The 25,035-nt window shown below is 44.0% G+C and overlaps 1 protein-coding gene across 1 annotated transcript in view; it reads right to left on the bottom strand.

Moving 5' to 3' along the window:
• Positions 1-656: 656 nt before the first annotated feature.
• Positions 657-25,035, bottom strand: part of LOC120058126 (DDB1- and CUL4-associated factor 6-like) — a 65,504-nt gene continuing 41,125 nt past the window's right edge. The window contains exons 11-19 of the mRNA XM_039006599.1: positions 10,986-11,045; positions 8,979-9,204; positions 8,469-8,665; positions 7,910-8,282; positions 6,813-6,951; positions 2,583-2,739; positions 2,194-2,282; positions 1,616-1,721; positions 657-1,038 (exon numbers count right to left, since the gene is read on the bottom strand). Coding sequence (XP_038862527.1) covers positions 980-1,038; positions 1,616-1,721; positions 2,194-2,282; positions 2,583-2,739; positions 6,813-6,951; positions 7,910-8,282; positions 8,469-8,665; positions 8,979-9,204; positions 10,986-11,045 — 1,406 coding nt within the window. The 3' untranslated portion in view covers positions 657-979. The remainder of the gene's footprint in view (positions 1,039-1,615; positions 1,722-2,193; positions 2,283-2,582; positions 2,740-6,812; positions 6,952-7,909; positions 8,283-8,468; positions 8,666-8,978; positions 9,205-10,985; positions 11,046-25,035) is intronic.

Raw genomic sequence — 25,035 nt, 5'->3', positions numbered from 1 at the left:
AAAATATAACTATTTGGCCATAATGACCATCGTTATGTTTGGAGGAAAAAGAGGGAGGCTTGCAAGCCGAAGAACACCATCCCAACCGTGAAGCACGGGGGATGGCAGCATCATGTTGTGGGGGCGCTTTGCTGCAGGAGGGACTGATGCACTTCACAAAATAGATGGCATCATGAGGAAAGAGAATTATGTGGATATATTGAAGCAACATCTCAAGACATCAGTCAGGAAGTTAAAGCTTGGTCACAAATGGGTCTTCCAAATGGACAATGACCCCAAGCATACAAAGTCCTGACCTCAATCCCATAGAACATTTGTGGGCAGAACTGAAAAAGCGTGTGCGAGCAAGGAGGCCTACAAACCTGACTCAGTTACACCAGCTCTGTCAAGAGGAATGGGTCAAAATTCACCCAACTTATTGTGGGAAGCTTGTGGAAGGCTACCCGAAACATTTGACCCTAGTTAAACAATTTAAAGGCAATGCTACCAAATACTAATTGCGTGTATGTAAACTTCTGACCCACTGGGAATGTGATGAAAGAAATAAAAGCTGAAATAAATGACTCCACTATCATTCTGACATTTCACATTCTTAAAATAAAGTGGTGATCCTAACAGACCTAAGACAGGGAATTTTTACTAGGATAAAATGTCAGGAATTGTGATAAACTGAGTTTAAATGCATTTGGCTAAGGTGTATTTAAACTTGCAACTATAACTGTATATATATATATAAACACACACACACATATGTCTGGCTTTGCGCTTGCATTCACACACTTTTTTCCTCAAATGCAGTTCTCATACAGACACACCAGTAAGAAAGTCATCTTAAAAAAGAAGAGCTAAAAATGTAACTAATGCTCAGATAAAGAAATATTCTACATAATACTTGTACAAATCTCAAGATCTTCAAGTGCTTTTTTAGAGCAAAAGAAAAATTGTGTTTTCTTTTTCAAATAAAATGTTGTCCGGGCAGCTACTGCTCATCCTCGTTCTCCTGTCCAGAACCTTCTGAGCGGTCACCCTCCAAGCGATCTGAGGACAAACAAAGTGAGTGTGTGAAAAAAAACTGAAATCAGCATTTCTTATTTGACAAGTCCAGGTAGTTCCTCCCTATTTCAGTCAGTTTGTTTTCCATTTTGTGCCTGATGAACACAACCCTAAACCCATTTCCTACAGTACCCAGCTTGTGGGGTCTACAGTGTAAGTTGCATAACTGGTTGCTGGTAATTGAGTAGTCTGGGTACCAGTCTAACATTTCACTCCATGTACTCTGTCATTTGTCAAAGGGACTGACTGGCCTTTCGTTAATCTCAACATTGAATATACAGCTGGATTTTGTGCGAATTACAGAGTACAAGGAGTGGAATGTAATAGCTGAACAGAGACCCACACCCACTCAACCAGGCTAGAAATTGAGTGGGTGAACCAGTAAATCTCCCAGTGGTAAGAGGCTTACTCAAAGCAGGCTCAAGGGTCCCAAAGTACATCAAGAAGAACATAAATACTTCCACATGCACTTTCTATTGGTTCATTAGTCAACTGCCTTTCCAAAACACCATAAAAATAAACTACTAGCAAAATGTAACTGAGAATGTGTGTGTGTGTGTACCCGTTCTTATGTGATTAAGGGAGGCCAGCATTCGCAGCATGAAGGAGGCGGGGACTGTGATGGTGTTCCTGGTCTCCTCAAGCATCAACTCATTACGCGTTATCACCTGAGAGAGAAAGGGGAAGAGGGAGGAAGGTAAAATAAAGCAAATGATACCAGTAAATCAAAAGCATCAAATGATACCAGTAAATCAGAATGATCAAAGAGAATGTGATTTCTTTCATACTCGGAAGTTGGAAGTGGGACTGGTGAGAGCGGTTGAAGGGTAAGGGAGGACGGAAAGGGGTAACGTGGGTGCGGGAATAGAAAAGGTAATAGGTAGGGGTGAAAAAAGGGAGAAGAGAGAGGGGGTGATGAGGGAGGGTACAGGGAGGAGGGCAGGGAGGGATAGGTAGGTCTCCTGGGGCAAGGCGTCTCCAGTCAGCTGTTGTGAGAGCTCTTGTAGAGGACCAGAGGACTCTATGCGGAAGTCTCACACAGTGGGGAATCCAACCCCCTCAACTGGTGAGACAGAGAAGTGAACCCCACACTACCCGCTGTCTGTCACTAACGTTGAATCAATCGTTTAGCAAACATACCTCATCAGCTAGGACTCTGTTAAAGGACGGGGACGCCTCCAGAGGTGACCAGATCTTAATGTCGTAGTCGATCCCTGACGAGGCAAGAACTGGAACAGACAGGAGACAAACTTTTGGCAATAGGGTATGACAATTAAGGGGTAGGAGGTGTGACATCATTGGCTCTTTATACAAGGCTGAAAATGTAGCTAAGAAACTCACCGGGGTGTGGTCGAAGTGTAGAAGTGAGACTAGGGTAGGTGTGTGTTAATCATTGGGGTTACAGAGGTGTGGGTGTATACTGTAGGTGTGGCTCTAGATATAGAAGTGTAACTCACTGGGGTCATAGAGGTGTGGCTGTAAGCGGGTAGGGGTGTGGTTGAAGGTGTATGGAGAGTACAGTAACTCACTGGGGTCGTAGGGGTGTGGCTGGAGACAGTTGACTACGTGATTGTCGGCCTCCAGCAGCATCAGGTGCTCGCCCGTGTGTCTGTCCCAGATGAAGATGTGGCCACAGTCTGAACCACTCATCACAAAGTTGTTCCCCCAGAAACACGACTCCTTGATCTACAGACAGCACACAGAAATAACTGGAGACAAAGGAACTATAAATGCTTTCAAAGCATCTTGAAACTTATAATATACACTGCTCAAAAAAATAAAGGGAACACTTAAACAACACAATGTAACTCCAAGTCAATCACACTTCTGTGAAATCAAACTGTCCACTTAGGAAGCAACACTGATTGACAATACATTTCACATGCTGTTGTGCAAATGGAATAGACAAAAGGTGGAAATTATAGGCAATTATCAAGACACCCCCAATAAAGGAGTGGTTCTGCAGGTGGTGACCACAGACCACTTCTCAGTTCCTATGCTTCCTGGCTGATGTTTTGGTCACTTTTGAATGCTGGCGGTGCTTTCACTCTAGTGGTAGCATGAGACGGAGTCTACAACCCACACAAGTGGCTCAGGTAGTGCAGCTCATCCAGGATGGCACATCAATGCGAGCTGTGGCAAGAAGGTTTGCTGTGTCTGTCAGCGTAGTGTCCAGAGCATGGAGGCAGGCCAGTACATCAGGAGACGTGGAGGAGGCCGTAGGAGGGCAACAACCCAGCAGCAGGACCGCTATCTCCGCCTTTGTGCAAGAAGGAGCAGGTGGAGCACTGCCAGAGCCCTGCAAAATGACCTCCAGCAGGCCACAAATGTGCATGTGTCTGCTCAAACGGTCAGAAACAGACTCCATGAGGGTGGTATGAGGGCCCGACATCCACAGGTGGGGGTTGTGCTTACAGCCCAACACCGTGCAGGACGTTTGGCATTTGCCAGAGTACACCAAGATTGGCAAATTCGCCACTGGCGCCCTGTGCTCTTCACAGATGAAAGCAGGTTCACACTGAGCACATGAGCACATGTGACAGATGTGACAGAGTCTGGAGACGCCGTGGAGAACGTTCTGCTGCCTGCAACATCCTCCAGCATGACCGGTTTGGTGATGGGTCAGTCATGGTGTGGGGTGGCATTTCTTTGGGGGGGCCGCACAGCCCTCCATGTGCTCGCCAGAGGTAGCCTGACTGCCATTAGGTACCGAGATGAGATCCTCAGACCCCTTGTGAGACCATATGCTGGTGCGGTTGGCCCTGGGTTCCTCCTAATGCAAGACAATGCTAGACCTCATGTGGCTGGAGTGTGTCAGCAGTTCCTGCAAGAGGAAGGCATTGATGCTATGGACTGGCCCGCCCGTTCCCCAGACCTGAATCCAATTGAGCACATCTGGGACATCATGTCTCGCTCCATCCACCAACGCCACGTTGCACCACAGACTGTCCAGGAGTTGGCGGATGCTTTAGTCCAGGTCTGGGAGGAGATCCCTCAGGAGACCATCCACCACCTCATCAGGAGCATGCCCAGGCGTTGTAAGGAGGTCATACAGGCACGTGGAGGCCACACACACTACTGAGCCTCATTTTGACTTGTTTTAAGGACATTACATCAAAGTTGGATCAGCCTGTAGTGTGGTTTTCCACTTTAATTTTGAGTGTGACTCCAAATCCAGACCTCCATGGGTTGATAAATTTGATTTACATTGATAATTTTTGTGTGATTTTGTTGTCAGCACATTCAACTATGTAAAGAAAAAAGTATTTAATAAGAATATTTCATTCATTCAGATCTAGGATGTGTTATTTTAGTGGTCCCTTTATTTTTTTGAGCAGTGTATATTATATACACAGTAACGTACGCTAACCCCATTCCGTACAAATGTGAGTTAGTTTACGTTACCGGTCAAAAGTTTTACAACACCCCCAGTTCCAAGTCCAGTGAGTAAACTGAAATGGTACAAAAGGTAAGCGGTAAACTGCGGTAAAAAATAATAATAATAATAAAGTTTTACCAAAAAAACTGAAAAATGGAAGTAATGGAAGTAAATTAAGCCTTGAAAGTAGATGCTAACAATTCCTACAGGTATCCAAACTTTTCTTGATTACTCACAAACCCTCTGTCTGTATAAAAGCAGTGTCGGAACAGACTGTGTTACTACACACTCTTAAGTATTATTTAGACAGTATTGTACTGCAGGAAGTAGTATATTGCTATCATAATGTCGAGAAAAAGGCTATTAACAAAGGAAGACAGACAGACCATTATAACCCTTAAAAGCGTAGGTCTTTTCTTTAGAAAAATTGCAAAGATAGCCACGGTGTCGGTACAGCTTCCTACACCATCAAAAGGCACTTGGAAACTGGAGGAAACTGACAGGAAGAGGTCTGGCAGACCCAAAGCCACAACAGAATCAGAAGACACACGTTTCTGAGAGTCAACAGCTTGCGTGATAGGCGGCTCACAGGACAACAACTTCAAGCACAGCTTAACACTGGTTGAAGAAAGCAAGTCTCAGTTTCAACAGTGAAGAGAAGACTTCGAGCTGCAGGTTTGACAGGTCGAGTGGCAGTAAGAAAGCAAAATAAGAAAAAGAGACTTGTCTGGGACATGAACCACTGCTAGTGGACCACTGAAGACTGGACTACTGAAGACTTGAAATCTTCTGTTCATCACGCAGGGTTTTTGTACGCCATCGAGTAGGCTAAAGGATGGTTCCTCAGTGTGTGACACCAACTGTCAAACATGGAGGAGGAAGCGCGACGGTCTGGGGCTCTTTTGCTGGATCCAGAGTCAGCGACTTGCAGAGAGTGAGTGGCACCCTGAACCAAAATGGCTACCACAGCATTTTGCAGTGCCATGCAATACCCACCGGTGTACACTTAGTTGGTCAGGGGTTCATCCTACAGCAAGATAATGACCCAAAACATACCTCTAGGCTATGTCAGAACTACCTTAGAAGAAAATAACAAGACTGTAGGCTTCAAATCACGGAATGGCCAGCACAGTCTCCGGACTTAAACCCAATGGAGCTGGTTTGGGATGAACTGGACAGAAGGGTGAAAGCAAAGCAACCTACAAGTGCAACACATTTGTGGGAACTTCTGCAACAGCGTTGGGAAGAACTATACAAACAATATTTGATTTCCATTGTAGAAAAAATGCTACGAGTGTGTTCGGCTGTTATGTCTGCAAAAGGTGGCTACTTCGCCCAGGGAGCCATCGATCTCCTCTCTCTCCTTCTCTTATCATTCTCTTGTTGTGTGTAAACAATGAGTAGGTCAGGTAATAAGCTTAGTCTAAGCTGGCTATATAACCAATGGGTATAATCTACATTTTTCTCCAGGGTTTGTAGGGTTTCATTCATTCATTGGTTGTTGCATCTCTGGTGTTGCCTGTTACCCTCGTGACATCACTACGTACCTACCAGGGATAATGTAGCTAATAGCTTTCCTCTTAGTGAATGGTGGTGGTACACACATGCATATACAGTGGGGAGAATGCAAATTAATTACAGAATGCAAATGAATTACTTAAAAATCATACAATGTGATTTTCTGGATTTTTGTTTTAGATTCCGTCTCTCACAGTTGAAGTGTACCTATGATAAAAATTACAGACCTCTACATGCTTTGTAAGTAGGAAAACCTGCAAAATCGGCAGTGTATCAAATACTTGTTCTCCCCACTATACATGCTCACATGAATAGTGTTTCACAACAGTGCCCATCACACCCACAAGGCTTAATCCTGCTGGTGAAAACTACAAACACCACATCCTGTAGACTACAGTAGAGTCTCAGGGGGGGTTGCTTGGACTCATGGGAGCTGTAGTTTTGGAAGTTAAAGTTCTTCAATGAGCACTGCACTGCTTGCAGGTTAGATGTTATAGTTGTGAACACAGACGTTACCTGATCAGCCTATCTCCTACTGCTGATCCTCTGAAATTACATCTATGTTTACAAGCTAGAACCGCCACTGTGTGTGTGTGTGTGTGTGTGTGTGTGTGTGTGTGTGTGTGTGTGTGTGTGTGTGTGTGTGTGTGTGTGTGTGTGTATATATATATATATATTTATCGAATTCTATTAAACCGGGAGGATAGTTCATTCAGCAGCTGGGATCCCTCTCTACATCTGGCACAGGATCAGTTTGTTGCTCTTCGCATTAGGTTTTCAGTAGGGGTTGGCGTAGGGGGAAGCTGATCTAGAGTCAGCTGGAAACGTGGGACCAGAAGTCGAAAAGTGAAGATTAGTGTACCATAGTCCTGGAGTTGCGGTGGCCCTTGTAGACCATTTTTACTGAGGGTCTCCTGATATTCTGTGTCTCACTCTCCTCCATCTCTCTCCTCTCCTTCCTCCGACGAAACAGTTCCTGGATACGGGCCGCAGCTGAGCGTCTGTGACACACACAAGCACACGTTATACACAGTATTGACAGTAAAAATCTTTCACTATACCTGCAGAGAGGAAAGTGAATTCTGAGCGTCATGCTGGTTCACCCCTCGATGATGCTGAAGCAACCAAAACAGCACTTGGGAAAATAATCAGCAACAAAGCGGCAAATACTACTCACATGCCACGCTAACTGACCGTCACCAGTCCTCTACAACCTCAACAACCCTACACATACTGTAGAGAAGACAATGTCCTTATTTCACTTCACACTGTAGATAATATCTATCTCCTCTCTCTCCTTCTCTTATCTCTCTCGTGTTGTGAGTAAACAATGAGTAGGTCAGGTAATAAGCTTAGTCTAAGCTGGCTATATAACCAAAGGGTATAATCTACATTTTTCTCCAGGGTTTGTAGGGTTTCATTCATTCATTGGTTGTTGCATCTCTGGTGTTGCCTGTTACCCTCGTGACATCACTACGTACCTACCAGGGATAATGTAGCTAATAGCTTTCCTCTTAGTGAATGGTGGTGGTACACACATGCATAAGCATGCTCACACGAATAGTGTTTCACAACAGTGCCCATCACACCCACAAGGCTTAATCCTGCTGGTGAAAACTGCAAACACCACATCCTGTAGACTACAGTAGAGTCTAAGGGGGGGGGGGGGGGGTTGCTTGGACTCATGGGAGCTGTAGTTTTGGAAGTTAAAGTTCTCAACTGCTTGCAGATTAGATATTATAGTTGTGGACACACAGACGTTACCTGATCATCCTATCTCCTACCGCTGATCCTCTGAAATTAGATCTATGTTTATAGCAGAATCATTAACAGTACATGACCACAAAGAACAAGAAAAAAGGTTTTCTCACGACAATATACAGAGGATGTGACATTAAATGGGATACTCAACAACAACATATCAAAATACTGTGTGTGTTGTAGTGCTGCAGTCCGTACCTCTGTCCCTGTCCTCCTCTGTACCTCGCAGAGGGGATAAGAATTGGGTCGTCATCACTGTCGTCTGAGTCCTGGTGGCTACGGGAGGGTTGACCCTGTCCTCCCGGTCCCGTTGGAACCCCCTGCCCCCCTGGACCCCCCTCCCCCACAGGCTCCTCTCTCCTGCACCCCCCAGTGGTGTCCTCCGCACCCATACCCTGGCTCCTTTCCAGGGGCGTGGCAGTCACACTATCCCCCACAGAGGAGGCTTGTGCTGTGGCCTGGGCTTGCGTGGAGCCCTGGGTGCTGGAGAAGGAGGCACCCCCAGCCTCACACAGTGGGTCTGTGTGGGAAGCAGCAGACCTGCTCTGGCCGGAGGGCTCCGACACAGCCACTGGTATTGAAGGAGGGGAGAGGAAGGAAGAGAGATGTGGTCAGTATGAGGCTCAGTTGTCTAGGTGTCGGCAATACGGCAGAACTAGTGGAACTAATGCCGCTTTCCTGATCAGTGCTACACATGGAATCCCATAGAGGATAGTAACACTAACAATCATGGCCACTAGGCCACTCCAGTCCTCACCCTGCTCTGAGGCAGAGCTCTCTGCCAAGGGCCCTTCCCTGGTCTGGGCGGCCCCTGCTGCCTCTGACGGTTTGGACTCTCCACTGGAGACTCCGCTGCCCCTGGAACTGGAGGCTCCGCTGCCCCTGGAACTGGAGGCTCCGCTGCCCCTGGAACTGGAGGCTCCGCTGCCCCTGGAATTGGGAGCTCTGCGGCTCCTGTAGAGAACAGGGGGTGGGGCAAAGGAGAGAGGGTAACAGTCAGTCTCAAAGAACAACATTCCATCACCAAGATGAGACACTTGATTTCAATTTGTGAATATTCGTTTGATGAGTAAAAATCTGGGAACATCAAGGGTCGGTTTTCCTCGATGTTCAGTATTCTGCTCTCCATTAAGAATCTCCATTGAGCGTGCCTTTTAGTCCAGCAGCAGGCTTAATCTGGGTCTGTAAAAATCACCTCCTAAAGTTTGAATAGTGTGAAGTTGTGCTTCTGGCTTTCTAAGCAGTGTAGTCGGAGTCGCACGCTCACCACTCGTCAGTGAAGTCCAGTTTGATGGTGCTGGTGGTGGTTCCCTCAGTGCTGTAGTGTAGACTCAGGACGGGTTCTGCCGTGCTGGCTCGGCTACCTCCAGGTCCAGTACTGCTGCTGGGTGCCCCGGACCCAGACGAGGTTCCAGTTACACTGGCAGACGCAGACAGAGTTTTCACTTTGACTGAACTCGCTCCAGCACTCACACTCACAGCTTCTGATGCTCCTGAGAGGGAGAACACACACACACACACACACACACAGAGACACAGACAGATAGAGAGAGACAGAGAGAGAGAATGAGAGGAAGAAATGGAGGGAGAAAGAGTGATTATTGCATAATATACAGTATATGACAATAGTTTTGCCTGGTTACCAAAATAAAAACCACTATAGTGATTAGGGTTGCAAAAATTCCAGGAACTTTCAATAAATTCAGTTGTTTTTCCAAAATCCTGGTTGGAAGATTCCCAGAATTAGGAGGCAATAAGCAGGAAATACAGAATCCTCCAAGCAGAATTTTTCGAAAACCAGGGAATTTATTGAACATTGTGTGGAATTTTGCAACCCTACTCCCGACTATACATTTTCAACAGAGTTATTCATCGTTGTGTTTCCATGTTAGGTGTTACAGTACATTTCAGAATTGGGGACAAAACAATATTGATTAGTTGCTTTTGAAATAGTGTGTAGAGACTTATACCAATTTAGCAAATAGATAAAACCACTTTGTATTCCATTTCAGTGTTAGCACTTTGCATAATGTAGTCTGTATTTATGCTAGCTAAAAACATGTCAAATAGATTATATTTTATAAGACAGGTACACGGTTTTGTTTTTTATTATACAGGACAATCTAATGCGATGGTAACATGCAGCATTGTTATTTTAGGTAGGTCAATGGCAATGCAAAAAAGGCTGTACTCCTCTGTGCTGCATTGTACACTCACCTCCTACTAACTGTGTTACACAAGAAAGTTTCTGTGAAAGTTTTCAAGTTTCATTCCATACATAGAGGAAGAGAGGAATGCTATCCATCAATCCACAGCAGCAATACATACAGTGATTCATATACTTTCAAAAAACGTGAGGTGCACTTGGTTAGATTTAACTTGCCCATCACAATGGAAGAAATGGGAGCGTGAAGCTAAATCAAAGCTAAATGAAGCTAAATCAAGCGCACCCCTTCAGTATTTGACAGTATTTGACCCAGATTTGAACCAAAACGTCACACAGGTGAGAGGGGAACACCACAAAGATACAGGGGTTAAATGCAAGCCTCTCGAACTACCACCCCACGCAACAGTTCATCACAAAGCAGTTTGGTATGTCACTGTCATCCTAGGGCCTATTGCGTTGTTCTGTAAAAAAAAAGAAAAAAAAAGAAAGCCAATACAGGAGACGATCGCATTGAGAGGGAACAGTTTGAGCGTGAGATGATCTACAGCACGGCTGTGACTGAGTGAAAAGCCAGGAGGACAGCAAGATTGCATCAGGGCCAGGTTTGGAGCCCAGGGGCACGTGCCCTGTGTGTCCGTTCATAAATACGGCCCTGGATTATGTTACCGGTCCAAAATAAAATCAATACTTATGGGCTGAGGAATTACCTAACATTATCTCAAGCTACAGTCGCAACAAGAGAGCCTTGGAGAAAATAGCTTACACCAGTCTCCGCCCTGAGGACTCGGTTGGCCAAAATGGACTAGAATGCATGCCTATTGAACATGCACTCAGGTAAAGCTGGTGGAGGGGCAAGAGGCAAGCCGGAAGTCTCATGGTAAAGATGGTGGCGGGACAAGAAGGCACGCCAGAAGTCTCATGCAAATTATTATATAATTTTTTATGCCACACAGACGACAGAGAGAAAGGCCAGAGGAAGAAAGAGATACAAAAGAACAGAAAGAAAAAGGAGAGAAAGAGAGATAAGAGACTATAGGGATAGAATGAGAGAGTGAGAGAGAGAAAGAGAGAGAAGGGAGGGAGGGAAAGGGAGGAGAGGAGACGCACCCTGCTGCTCATCCAGAGTCATGGATCCCAGCTGTTTGTTAACCACAGACGAGGGAGAATCTGGAACACAAATAAGACTCACTAAACAACGGGCACAGAGGGTAACACCAGGGTTCATACGATCATGCTCAGGTCACACAGAGGTCAAAGATCAAAGCTCAAGTCAAAACGCAGCTTAAAGTGGACCAAGGCCAAGCAGGAAAAAAAGAGTTAAACACAGCTAAATGAACAGACAGTGTTGTTTGTTGTAACACTGGGAAGAACATCTCAAGGTTGATATTGATATGGGAATAGAACAGCAATTTCACTACAAAAAGCTTGTGGGAGATGGAACACATCCCGGACTTAGCGGCACACGTACAGTGCTAGAACACAAAAAATATCACACGCGCAATTCATAGTTTGATAACAACAGAAGATTTACACAGTGGTTCAACTTCAGGCATCTCAAGTTGTCTCACTCAGCCTTTTGAAAGTAAGTCATGGAACAAGGATGAACCTCATAGTAATACGAACACCCACTCACTGCATGTCTGATGAGCTGGTACCAACTATGTTGACCATGGGGTAGTTCCAGTGGCCAACCACCCTGACCAAGGGCCTGTGTCATGCACAAACATCTGTCACCTTGTGTGACCAGTAGCCAGCAACCTCAAAAAGGGCATCATGCAGAGATTCATCATTGGCAAACCTTTCACTCCACCTCAAACTAGATGAATAGACTTCCAAAAAAAGTTGTTACTGAGAAATAGATTGATATATGAATTGATTCCTACCACAATGTCACATGGTCTGATGCCAGTGCATTCCACTGCAACTCAAGCTACGTACGTCCACATTACGAGTGTTTCGTGAGGCGAATCGTAAAGGATTGAGAATGAATATCGTTATTTCCCATTTATACGAAAATACCAATTTGGTATGTTCATAGTAGCTTTATCAGTCTCTACAGTAAAGCCAGATGTCACAGCCCTGACGAGGCTTCGCGCCAATACTGAGGCTTACATGTTCAGATACAAACAATACATATGAAAAATGGGAGACAACATACTAAACTGACTCATTGTATCCACTTACATTATGTCTGTCTGTGTCTGTACAGTGCTGTGAAAAAGTATTTGCCCCCTTTCAAATTTTCTCGACTTTTACATATTTTTGATACTGAATGTGTTATCAAATTGTCAACCAAAACCTAAAATTAGATAAAGGGAATCTGAGTGAACAAATAACACGACAATTGCATACTTATTTCATGTATTTCATAAAGTTACGTAACACCCAATGCCCCTGTGTGAAAAAGTAATTGCCCCTTACACTCAATAACTGGTTGTGCCATCAGCTGCAATGACTCCAAACGAATGCTTCCTGTAGTTGTTGAGCAGTGTCTCACATTGCTGTGGGGGGGATTTTAGCCCGCTCTTGCATGCAGAACTGCTTTAACTCCACAACATGTGGGTTTTAAAGCATGAACTGCTCGTTTCAAATTCTGCCACAAGATCTGAGTTGGTATTAGGTCTGGACTTTGACTAAGCCATTCCAAAACTTCAGATTTGTTGCTTTTTATCCATTTCCATGTAGACTTGATTGTGCGTTTTGGATGATTGTCTTGCTGCATGACCCAGCTGTGCATCAGCTTCAACTCACAGACGGATGGACTGACATTCAACTGTAAAATTCTCTGATATAGAGCAGAATTCATGGTTCCTTCTAGTTAGGCAAGTTGTCCAGGTCCTGAGGCAGCAAAGCATCCCTAAACCATCACACTTCCAACACCACGCTTCACCGTTGGTATGAGGTTCTTACTGTAGAATGTAGTGTTGGGTTTTTCCCAGGCATAATGGGACCCATGTCGTCCAAAAATATATAATTTTGACTCATCTGTCCATAGAAAATTCTTCCCAGAGTCTTGATAATCATCCAGGTGCTTCTTGGTAAACTTGAGTCAACTTTTTGGACAAGATGGGTCCCATTATGTCTGGTGAAAACCAAACACTGCATTCCACAGTAAGAACCTCATACCAACGGTATGACAATGATCCAAAACACACAATCAAGTCTACATGAAAATGGTTAACAAGCAACAAATCTGAAGTTTTGGAATGGCCTAGTCAAAGTCCAGGCCTAATCCCAATTGAGATCTTGTGGCAGAATTTGAAACGAGCAGTTCATGCTTTAAAACCCACAAATGTTGCGGAGATAAAGCAGTTCTGCATGCGAGAGCGGGCTAAAATTCCCCCACAGCAATGTGAGATACTAATCAACAACTACAGGAAGCATTCGTTTGTAGTAGTTTGAGTCATTGTAGCTAAAAGGTGGCACAACCAGTTATTGAGTGTAAAGGGCAACTACTTTTTCACAAAGGGGAAATAATTGGGTGTTGCATAACTTTGTTAATTAAAAATAAGTATACATTTTCTTTGTAAACTCAGGTTCCCTTTATCTAAAATTAGGTTTTGGTTGAAGATCTGATAACATTCAGTATAAAAAATAGAGAATCTGAAAGGGGGCAAATACTTTTTCATGGCACTGTATGCACACTTGAAGTCGGAAGTTTACATACACTTAGGTTGGAGTCATTAAAACTCATTTGTCAACCACTCCACAAATTTCTTGTTAACAAACTATAGTTTCAGCAAGTCGGTTAGGACATCTACTTCGTGCATGACACAAGTAATTGTTCCAACAATTGTTTACAGACAGATTATTTCAATTATAATTCACCATATCACAATTCCAGTGGGTCAGAAGTTCACATACACTAAGTTGACTGTGCCTTAAAACAGCTTGGGAAATTCCAGAAAATTATGTCATGACTAAAAAGCTTCTGATTGACTAATAGGCTAATCATTTGAGTCAATTGTAGATGTACATCTGGATGTATTTCAAGGCCTATATTCAAACTCAGTGCCCCTCTCTTTGCTTGACATCATGGGAAAATCAAAAGAAATCAGTCAAGACCTCAGAAAAAAAATTGTAGACCTCCACAAGTCTGGTTCATCCTTGGGAGCAACTTCCAAATGCCTGAAGGTACCACGTTCATCTGTACAAACAATAGTATGCAAGTATAAACACCATGGGACCACGCAGCTGCCATACCGCTCAGGAAGGTGACAGGTTCTGTCTCCTTGAGATGAACGTACTTTGGTGCGAAAAGTGCAAATCAATCCCAGAACAACAGCAAAGGACCTTGTGAAGATGCTGGAGGAAACAAGTACAAACGTATATATATCCACAGTAAAATGAGTCCTATGTGCATGTGGACAAAGATTGTACTTTTTGGAAAAAAGTCCTCTGGTCTGATGAAACAAAAATAGAACTGTTTGGCCATAATGACCATCATTATGATCAAAGGAAAAAGGGGGATGCTTGCAAGTCGAAGAACACCATCCCAACCGTGAAGCTGCAGGACGGACTGGTGCACTTCACAAAATAGATGGCATCATGAGGCAGGAAAATTATGTGGATATATTGAAGCAACATCTCAAGACATCAGTCAGGAAGTTAAAGCTTGGTCATAAATGGGTCTTCCAAATGGACAATGACCCCAAGCATACTTCCAAAGTTGTGGCAAAATGGCTTAAGGACAACAAAGTCAAGGTATTGGAGTGGCCATCACAAAGTCCTGACCTCAATCCCATAGAAAATTTGTGGGCAGAACTGAAAAAGCATGTGCGAGCAAGGAGGCCTACAAACCTGACTCAGTTACACCAGCTCTGTCAGGAGGAATGGGCCAAAATTCACCCAACTTATTGTGGGAAGCTTGTGGAAGGCTACCCGAAACGTGTGACCCAAGTTAAACAATTTAAAGGCAATGCTACCAAATACTAATTGAGTGTATGTAAACTTCTGACCCACTAGGAATGTGATGAAAGAAATAAAATCTGAAATAAATAATTCTCTCTACTATTATTCTGACATTTCACATTCTTAAAAAAAAGTGGTGATCCTAACTGACCTAAGACAGGGAATTTTTACTAGGATTAAATGTCAGGAATTGTGAAAAACTGAGTTTAAATCTATTTGGCTAAGGTGTATGTAAACTTCCGATATCAACTGTACCTCATCCCCATATTGTTTTTATTTACTTTTTTGCACACCAGTATCTCTACTTGCACATCATCATCTGCACATCTATCACTCCAGTGTTAATTTGCTAAAATTGTAATTACTTCGCTACTATGGCCTATTTATTGCCTTACCTCCTCACGCCATTTGCACATACTCTATATAGACTTTTTTAATTTTGTGTTATTGACTGTATGTTTGTTTATTCCATGTGTAACTCTGTGTTGTTTGTGTCGCACTGCTTTGCTTTATCTTGGCCAGGTCGCAGTTGGATATGAGAATTTGTTCTCAACTGGCCTACCTGGTTAACCTCACTGGTGTAGGGGGCAGTATTTTCACGTCCGGATGAAAAGCGTGCCCAGAGTAAACTGCCTGCTACTCAGGCCCAGAGGCTAGGATATGCATATTATTAGTAGATTTGGATAGAAAACACTCTGAAGTTTCTAAAACTGTTTGAATGATGTCTGTGAGTATAACAGAACTCATATGGCAGGCAAAAACCTGAGAAAAATCCAACCAGGAAGTGGGAAATCTGAGGTTTGTAGTTTAAGTGATTGCCTATCCAATATACTGTGTCTATGGGGTCAGATTGCACTTCCTAAGGCTTCCACTAGATGTCAACAGTCTTTAGAACGTTGTTTCAGGCTTCTACTGTGAAGCGGAGCGAATAAGAGCTGTTTGAATCAGGGGTCTGGCAGAAAGCCTTGAGTTTAGTCACGAGCGCGGCCGTGAGCACGAGCGCGGCCGTGAGCACGAGCTCCGTTCCTTTCATTTCTAAAGACAAAGAAATTGTCCGGTTGGAATAGTATTGAAGGTTTATGATAAAAACATCCTAAAGATTGATTATATACATCGTTTGACATGTTTCTACGAACTGTAATGGAACATTTTTTTACTTTTCGTCTGGACTTCTGCGCCTTGTGCATTTTGGATTACTGGACTAAACGCGCGAACAAAAAGGAGGTATTTGGACATAAATATGAACTTTATCGAACAAAACGAACATTTATTGTCTAACATGGAGACCTAGGAGTGCCATCAGATGAAGATCATCAAAAGGTAAGTGATTCATTTTAACGCTATTTCTGTCTTTTGTAACACCTCTCCTTCTTTGGAAAATGGCTGTATGGTTTTCTGTGGCTAGGTGCTGACCTAACACAATTGCATGGTGTGCTTTCATCGTAAAACTTTTTTGAAATCTGACACAGCGGTTGCATTAAGGAGAAGTTTATCTTTAATCGTATGTTTAACACTTGTGTATCTTAGATCAATGTTTATGATGAGTATTTCTGTAATTTGATGTGGCTCTCTGCACTTTCACCTGATGTTTGTTTGAGACAATGCATTTCTGAACATAACGCACCAATTTCAAATGAGGTTTTTGGACATAAAGATGAACTTTATCGAACAAAACACACATTTATTGTCTAACATGGAGTCCTGGGAGTGCCATCCGGTGAAGATCAACAAAGGTTAGTGATTAATTTTAACGCTATTTCTGTCTTTTGTGACACCTCTCCTTCTTTGGAAAATGGCTGTATGGTTTTCTGCGGCTAGGCGCTGACCTAACATAATCGCAAGGTGTGCTATCGCCGTAAAGCCTTTTTGAAATCAGACACTGTGGCTGGATTAACAAGAAGTTTATCTTTAAAATGGTGTATAATACTTGTATGTTTGATGAATTTTAATTATTTCTGTTGTTTTGAATTTGGCGCCCTGCAATTTCACTTGCTGTTGGCGAGGTGGGACGCTAGCATCCCACTTGTACCAGAGGTTAAATACATTTATTATTAATTTTTTTTTTACCTTCCTTCCCAATTTTGTGTTACCAATTGGTAGTTACAGTCTTGTCTCATCGCTGCAACTACCATACGGACTCGGGAGAGGCGAAGGTCGAGAGCCGTGTGTCCTCCAAAACACAAACCAACCAAGCCACACTGCGTCTTGACACAATGCCAACTTAACCAGGAAGCCAGCCACACCAATATGTTGGAGGAAACGCCGTAAACCTGGCGACAGTGTCAGCATGCATGCTCCCGGCCCGCCACAGGAGTCGCTAGAGCGCGATGGGACAAGGACATCCCTGCCGGCCAAACCCTTCCCTAACCCGGACGACGCTGGGCCAATTGTGCACCGCCCCGTGGGTCTCCCGGTCGCGGCCGGCTGCGACAGAGCCCAGACTCAAACCAGGATCTCTAGTGGCACAGCTAGCACTGCGATGCAGTGCCTTAGACCACTGCGCCATTCGGGAGGCCCCTATAGCCTTATTCTAAAACAGATTCAATGAATCGTTTTCCTCATCAATAGATCATAATGACAAAGTGAAAACAGGTTTTAGATTTTTTTGCAAATGTATTACAAATAAAAACAGATACCTTATTTACATAAGTATTCAGACCCTTTGCTAAGAGACTCGAAATTGAGCTCAGGTGCATCCTGTTTCCATTGATCATGCTTGAGATGTTTCTACAACTTGATTGGAGTCCACCTGTGGTAAATTCAATTGATTGGACATATGATTTGGAATGGCACACACCTGTCTATATACGGTCCCACAATTGACAGTGCATGTCAGATCAAAAACCAAGCCATGAGGTTGAAGGAATTGTTCGTAGAGCTGAGGTAAGATTAGGGAGGTAAGGCAATAAAAAGGCCGTAGTGGCGAAGTAATTACAATTTAGCAATTAAACACTGGAGTGATAGATGTGAAGATGATGAATGTGCAAGTAGAGATGCTCGGATGCAAAGGAGCAAAAATTAAAAATAACAATATGGGGATGAGGTAGTTTGGATGGGCTATTTACAGATGGGCTATGTACAGGTGCAGTGATCTGTGAGCTGCTCTGACAGCTGGTGCTTAAAGTTAGTGAGGGAGATATGAGTCTCCAGCTTCAGGAATAGGCTTTGGGGATGACCAGTGAAATATACCTGCTGGAGCACGTGCTACGGGTGGGTGCTGCTATGGTGACAAGTGAGCTGAGATAAGGCGGGACTTGACCTAGCAAAGATGACCTGGAGCCAGTGGGTTTGGCGCCGAATATGAAGCGAGGGCCAGCCAACGAGAGCATACAGGTCGCAGTGGTGGGTAGTATATGGGGCTTTGGTGACAAAACGGATCGCACTGTGATAGACAGCATCCAATTTGCTGAGTGTTGGAGGCTATTATGTAAATGACATCGCCAAAGTCAAGGATCGGTAGGATAGTCAGTTTTACGAGGGTAGGTTTGGCAGCATGAGTGAAGGATGCTTTGTTGTGAAATAGGAAGCCAATTCTAGATTTAATTTTGGATTGGAGCTGCTTAAAGTGAGTCTGGAAGGAGAGTTTACAGCCTAACCAGACACCTAGGTATTTGTAGTTGTCCACATATTCTAAGTCTGCACCGTCCAGAGTAGTGATGCTAGACGGTCGGGCAGGTGCGTGCAGCGATCGGTTGAAGAGCATGCATTTGGTTTTACTTGCATTTAAGAGCAGTTGGAGGCCACGGAAGGAGAGTTGTATGGCATTGAAGCTCGTCTGGAGGTTAATTAACACAGTGTCCAAAGAATGGCCAGAAGTACACAGAATGGTGTCGTCTGCGTAGAGGTGGATAAGAGAATCCCCAGCAGCAAGAACGACATCATTGATGTATACAGAGTAGAAAGTTGGCCCGAGAATTGCACCCTGTGGCACCCCCATAGACACTGCCAGAGGTCCGGACAACAGGCCCTCTGATTTGACATACTGAACTCTGTCTGAGAAGTAGTTGGTGAAACAGGAGGCAGTCATTTGAGAAACCAAGGCTGTTGAGTCTGCCGATAAGAATGTGGTGATTGAGAGTCGAAAGCCTTGGGGGGAATAGGCTTTGTCGTGCCCTCTTCACGACTGTCTTGGTGTGTTTGGACCATTCTAGTTTGTTGGTGATGTGGACACCAAGGAACTTGAAGCTCTCAACCTGCTCCATTACAGCCCCGTCGATGAGAATGGGGGCGTGCTCAGTCGTCCTTTTCCTGTAGTCCACAATCATCTCCTTAGTCTTGGTTACGTTGAGGGATAGGTTGTTATTCTGGCACCACCTGGCCAGGTCTCTGACCTCCTCCCTATAGGCTGTCTCGTCATTGTCGGTGATCAGGCCTACCACTGTTGTGACATCTGCAAATGTAATGATGGTGTTGGAGTCGTGCCTGGCTACGCAGTCGTGGGTGAACAGGGAGTACAGGAGGGGACTGAGCACGCACCCCTGGGGGGCTCCAGTGTTGAGGATCAGCGTGGCAGATGTGTTGCTACTAGAGGTCGGCCGATTATGATTTTTCAACGCCGATAGCAATCCCGATTATTGGATGACCAAAAAAAGCCGATACCGATTAATCGGACGATTAAAAAATAAAAATAAATTGTAATAATGACAATTACAACAATACTGAATGAACACTTATTTTAACTTAATATAATACATCAATAAAATCAATTTAACCTCAAATAAATAATGAAACATGTTCAATTTGGTTTAAATAATGCAAAAACAAAGTGTTGGAGAAGAAAGTAAAAGTGCAATATGTGCCATGTAAGAAAGCTAACGTTTAAGTTCCTTGCTCAGAACATATGAAAGCTGGTGGTTCCTTTTAACATGAGTCTTCAATATTCCCAGGTAAGAAGTTTTAGGTTGTAGTTATTATAGGAATTATAGGACTATTTCTCTCTATACGATTTGTATTTCATTAACTTTTGACTATTGGATGTTCTTATAGGCACTTTAGTATTGCCAGTGTAACAGTATAACTTCCGTTCCTCTCCTCGCTCCTACCTGGGCTCGAACCAGGAACACATCGACAACAGCCACCCTCGAAGCAGCGTTACCCATGCAGAGCAAGGGGAACAACTACTCCAAGTCTCAGAGCGAGTGACGTTTGAAACGTTATTAGCGCGCACCCCGCTAAATAGCTAGCCATTTCACATTGGTTACACCAGCCTAATCTCGGGAGTTGATAGGCTTGAAGTCATAAACAGCGTAATGCTTTAAGCATTGCGAAGAGCTGCTGGCAAAACGCACTAAAGTGCTGTTTGAATGAATGCTTACGAGCCATCTGGTTCCTACCATCGCTCAGTCAGACTGCTCTATCAAATCATAGACTTAATTATAACATAATAACACACAGAAATACAAGCCTTAGGTCATTAATATGGTCAAATCCGGAAACTATCATCTCGAAAACAAAACGTTTATTCTTTCAGTGAAATACGGAACCGTTCCGTATTTTATCTAACGGGTGGCATCCATAAGTCTAAATATTCCTGTTACATTGCACAACCTTCAATGTTATGTCATAATTAAGTAAAATTCTGGCAAATTAGGTGGCCCAAACTGTTGCATATACACTGACGCTGCGTGCAATGAACGCAAGAGAAGTGACACAATTTCACCTGGTTAATATTGCCTGCTAACCTGGATTTCTTTTAGCTAAATATGCAGGTTTAAAAATATATACTTCTGTGCATTGATTTTAAGAAAGGCATTGATGTTTATGGTTAGGTACAGTCGTGCAACGATTGTGCTTTTTTCGCAAATGCGCTTTTGTTAAATCATCCCCCGTTTGGCGAAGTTGGCTGTCTTTGTTAGGAAGAAATAGTCTTCACACAGTTCGCAACGAGCCGGGCGGCCCAAACTGCTGCATATACCCTGACTCTGTTGCAAGAGAAGTGACACATTTTCCCTAGTTAAAAGAAATTCATGTTAGCAGGCAATATTAACTAAATATGCAGGTTTAAAAATATATACTTGTGTATTGATTTTAAGAAAGGCATTGATGTTTATGGTTAGGTACACGGAGCAACGCCGGTCCTTTTTCGCAAATGCGCACCGCATCGATTATATGCAATGCAGGACACGCTAGATAAACTAGTAATATCATCAACCATGTGTAGTTAACTAGTGATTATGATTGATTGATCGATTGAATGAATGTTTTTTATAAGTTTAATGCTAATTAGCAACTTACCTTGGCTTCTTACTGCATTCGGATAACAGGCAGGCTCCTCATGGAGTGTAATGTAAGGCAGGTGGTTAGAGCGTTGGACTAGTTAACCGTAAGGTTGCAAGATTGAATCCCCGAGCTGACAAGATAAAAATCTGTCGTTCTGCCCCTGAACAAGGCAGTTAACCCACCGTTCCTAGGCCGTAATTGAAAATAAAAATGTGTTCTTAACTGACTTGCCTAGTTAAATAAGGGTGTAAAAAAAACATATATATATATATTTTTTAAATCAGCCAAATCGTTGTCCAAAAATACCGATTTCCGATTGTTATGAAAACTTGAAATCAGCCCTAATTAATCGGCCATTCCAATTAATCGGTCGACCTCTAGTTGCTACCTACCCTCACCACCTGGGGGCGGCCCGTCAGGAAGTCCAGGATCCAGTTGCAGAGGGAGGTGTTTAGTCCCAGGATCCTTAGCTTAGTGATGAGCTTTGAGGACACTATGGTGTTGAACGCTGAGCTGTAGACAATGAAAGGCATTCTCACATAAGTGTTCCTTTTGTCCAGGTGGGAAAGGCCAGTGTGGAGTGCAATAGAGATTGCATCATCTGTGGATCTGTTTGGGCTCTATGCAAATTGGAGTGGGTCTACGGTTTCTGGGATAATGGTGTTGATGTGAGCACTAACCAGCCTTTCAAAACACTTCATGGCTACGGACGTGAGTGCTACGCGTCTGTAGTCATTCAGGCAGGTTGCCTTCGTGTTCTTGGGCACAGGGATGATGGAGGTCTGCTTGAAACATGTTGGTATTGCAGACTCAATCAGGGACAGGTTGAAAATGTCAGTGAAGACACATGCCAGTTGGTCAGCAAATGCCCGGAGCACACGTCCTGGTAATCCGTCTGGCCCCGCAGCCTTGTGAATGTTGACCTGTTTAAAAGGTCTTACTCACGTCGGCTACGACGAGCATGATCACACAGTCGTCCGGAACAGCTGATGCTCTCACGCATGCCTCAGTGTTGCTTGCCTCGAAGCAAGCATAGAAGTGATTTAACTCGTCTGGTAGGCTCGTTTCACTGGGCAGCTCGCGGATATGCATCCCTTTGTAGTCTGTAATAGTTTGCAAGCCCTGCCACACAAGATGAGCGGTGTAGTACGATTCAATCTTAGCCATGTATTTATGCTTTGTCTGTTTGATGGTTCGGCGGGATTTCTTATAAGCTTCCGGGTTAGAGTCCCGCACCTTGAAAGCGGAAGCTCTACCCTTTAGCTCAGTGCGAATGTTGCCTGTAATCCATGGCTTCTGGTTGGGGTATGTACGTACAGTCCCTGTGGGGACGACGTCCTCGATGCACTTATTGATAAAGCCAGTGACTGATGCGGTGTACTCCTCATTGCCATCGGAAGAATCCTGGAACATTTTCCAGTCTGTGATAGCAAAACAATCCTGTAGTTTAGCATCTGCTTCATCTGACCACTTTTTTATAGACTGAGTCACTGGTGCTTCCTGCTTTAGTTTGTGGTTGTAAGCAGGAATCAGGAGGATAGCATTTTGGTCGGATTTACCAAATAGAGGGCGAGGGAGAGCTTTGAACATGTCTCTGTGTGTGGAGTAAAGATGATCTAGAAATTTTTTCTCTCTGGTTGCACATTTAACATGTTGATAGAAATTAGGTAGAACTGATTGAAGTTACCCTGCATTAAAGTCTCCGGCCACTAGGAGCGCCGCCTCTGGGTGAGCGGTTTCCTGATTGCTTATTTCCTTATACAGCTGACTGAGTGCGGTCTTAGTGCCAGCATCCGTCTGTGGTGGTAAATAAACAGCCACGAAAAGTATAGCTGAAAACTCTCTAGGCAAGTAGTGTGGTCTGCAATTTATCACAAGATACTCAAAATCTAGAGACTTCCTTAGATTTCGTGCACCAGCTGTTGTTTACAAATATGCACAGACCGGCCCCCCTCGTCTTACCGGAGTGTGCTGTTCTATCTTGCCGGTGCAGCGTATATCCCACTAGCTGAATATCCATGTCATCATTCAGCCACGATTCCGTGAAACATAAGATACTACAGTTTTTGATGTCCCGTTGGTAGGATTTTCGTGATCGTATCTCGTCTAATTTATTGTTCAATGATTGCATATTGGCGAGTAATATTGGCGGTAATGGCAGCTTTCCCACTCGCCTTCTGCGGATCCTAACGAGGCACCCTGCTCTGTGTCCTCTGTACCTGCGTCTCTTCCTCTTGCAAGTAACTGGGATGTTGGCCTTGTCGGGTGTTCGGAGAATGTCCTGTGCGTCTTTGTCTAATCCGAGGTGAGTGATCGCTGTCCTGATATCCAGAAGCTCTTTTTTGCCGTAAGATACGGTTGCAGAAACATTATGTACAAAATAAGTTACAAATGATACGAAAAAAACAAACACATAATAGCACAATTGGTTCGGCGCCCGTAAAACTGCTGCCATTTCTTCCGGCGCCATTTTACATATAATCTTAACCATAGTCATAACCATCCATAGTCTTCAATATATTACATAGACAACCCCTTCATACTGCTGCTGATGCCAAGGGGCTGCAGAAGCAGTGTTGCACAGCCAGAGGGTGCCAACTACCTCACTGCCACACCATACAGGGGAGCTACAGGCAGGACTACCCAAGCAGAAAGAGGAGGGGGGTGGTGGGATGTGTATGTTTGGTGGAAGGGGGTTTGTGTGTGTGACAGGTAAAGAGGAGTAAACAGAATATGCAAAACGGAGCCAACGGAGCATAGTGCAGTGTTGTTTTTCGTCACAAAAGGGGTTGCTCCTTTTTGTGTGCTCCGACATTCGACGTACCCCCGTGCAACATGAAAACTGTAACACGCCGTATCATTTCTTCCGTAGCCGTGGGGGCAGTGTTGTGTAGGAAATTAACCTTGCTTGGTTCCTTGATCTGATCTAAAGTTGAAGTCAGAAGTTTACATACACCTAGGTTGGAGTCATTAAAACTCATTTTTCAACCACTCCACAAATTTCTTGTTAACAAACTATAGTTTTGGCAAGTCGGTTAGGACATCTACTTTGTGCATGACAAGTCATTTTTCCAACAATTGTTTACAGACATATTATTTCACAATTTAATTTGTTTAGAAGTAATAACTTGTGGTTCCAGGCTACTGGTAACAACAGCTGCGAGATCTGTGCTTATTATCCATGACGTAAACATGATGACATTCTATTTTTAGCTGATATGGGAGTGACAGTAGCTCAACGGAGTGGAGCTTGTAGTAAATTTTAAAAGTCTGAGGGGCATATGGAATTTGGGTAGAGGGAGTGCTGAGTTGGGTAGAAGAGGTAAAAGAGAGTATGGTGTGGGGACAGGAGCAACGTTCCCTTTAAGCTGCGTGCATGAGCGGGCGCGCAGCTCACCCGTGACTGCCGCACAGAAGAAATATCAGCTGGCGCAGAGAAGAACTTAACAGGGAAAACTCCCGAAAGTTGAGTGAACACTATCAACATTTTCCTTTACTTTGGGAATTGTGATCGAATCAACGCAATATTAGTAATTTTCAATGCAACATACCGAAACAAAACTAACTATGCAAGAGATTTTGTTGTAGGCAGAACGAATCGGAGTGTGATTCTATTACATTGACACGCATGATTCAGCCAGTACTCTCCACAAACCAGTGCGCCATAACCAATCAGAGCTGCAGTAGGCCAATAAGCAAATAGACCATTGCCATATATGGATCTGTGCCATTCACTTTGAACTGGACTGTTTTTACAGCATGAGCGGTCGTGAGTAAATGCCCTTGTTTTGAGATCAAAGCAAGAGCTGCATGTAGCCACGTGTGCACATTTGTACATATCCTTTGCTAGTTAGTGAGTTATTAGCCCAGTTATAGATAATTTGTAGTCAGCAATGGGGGAGTGACTGTAACCTGTAGGGGGGGCCATCTTGGTGGCAGCAGCAAAAGCCCCCTGTGATTGGCTCTCAGTGCCTGCAGTGGAAGAAGAGGATTGACTCTGTCCTGGGGGGTCGGCCAACAGGAGCAG

Source organism: Salvelinus namaycush, chromosome 13 (genome assembly GCF_016432855.1).
Source record: "Salvelinus namaycush isolate Seneca chromosome 13, SaNama_1.0, whole genome shotgun sequence".
Lineage (NCBI taxonomy): Eukaryota > Metazoa > Chordata > Actinopteri > Salmoniformes > Salmonidae > Salvelinus > Salvelinus namaycush.
The sequence above is the reverse complement of the archived record's forward strand: the minus strand, read 5'-3'. Positions and strand labels throughout refer to the sequence as shown.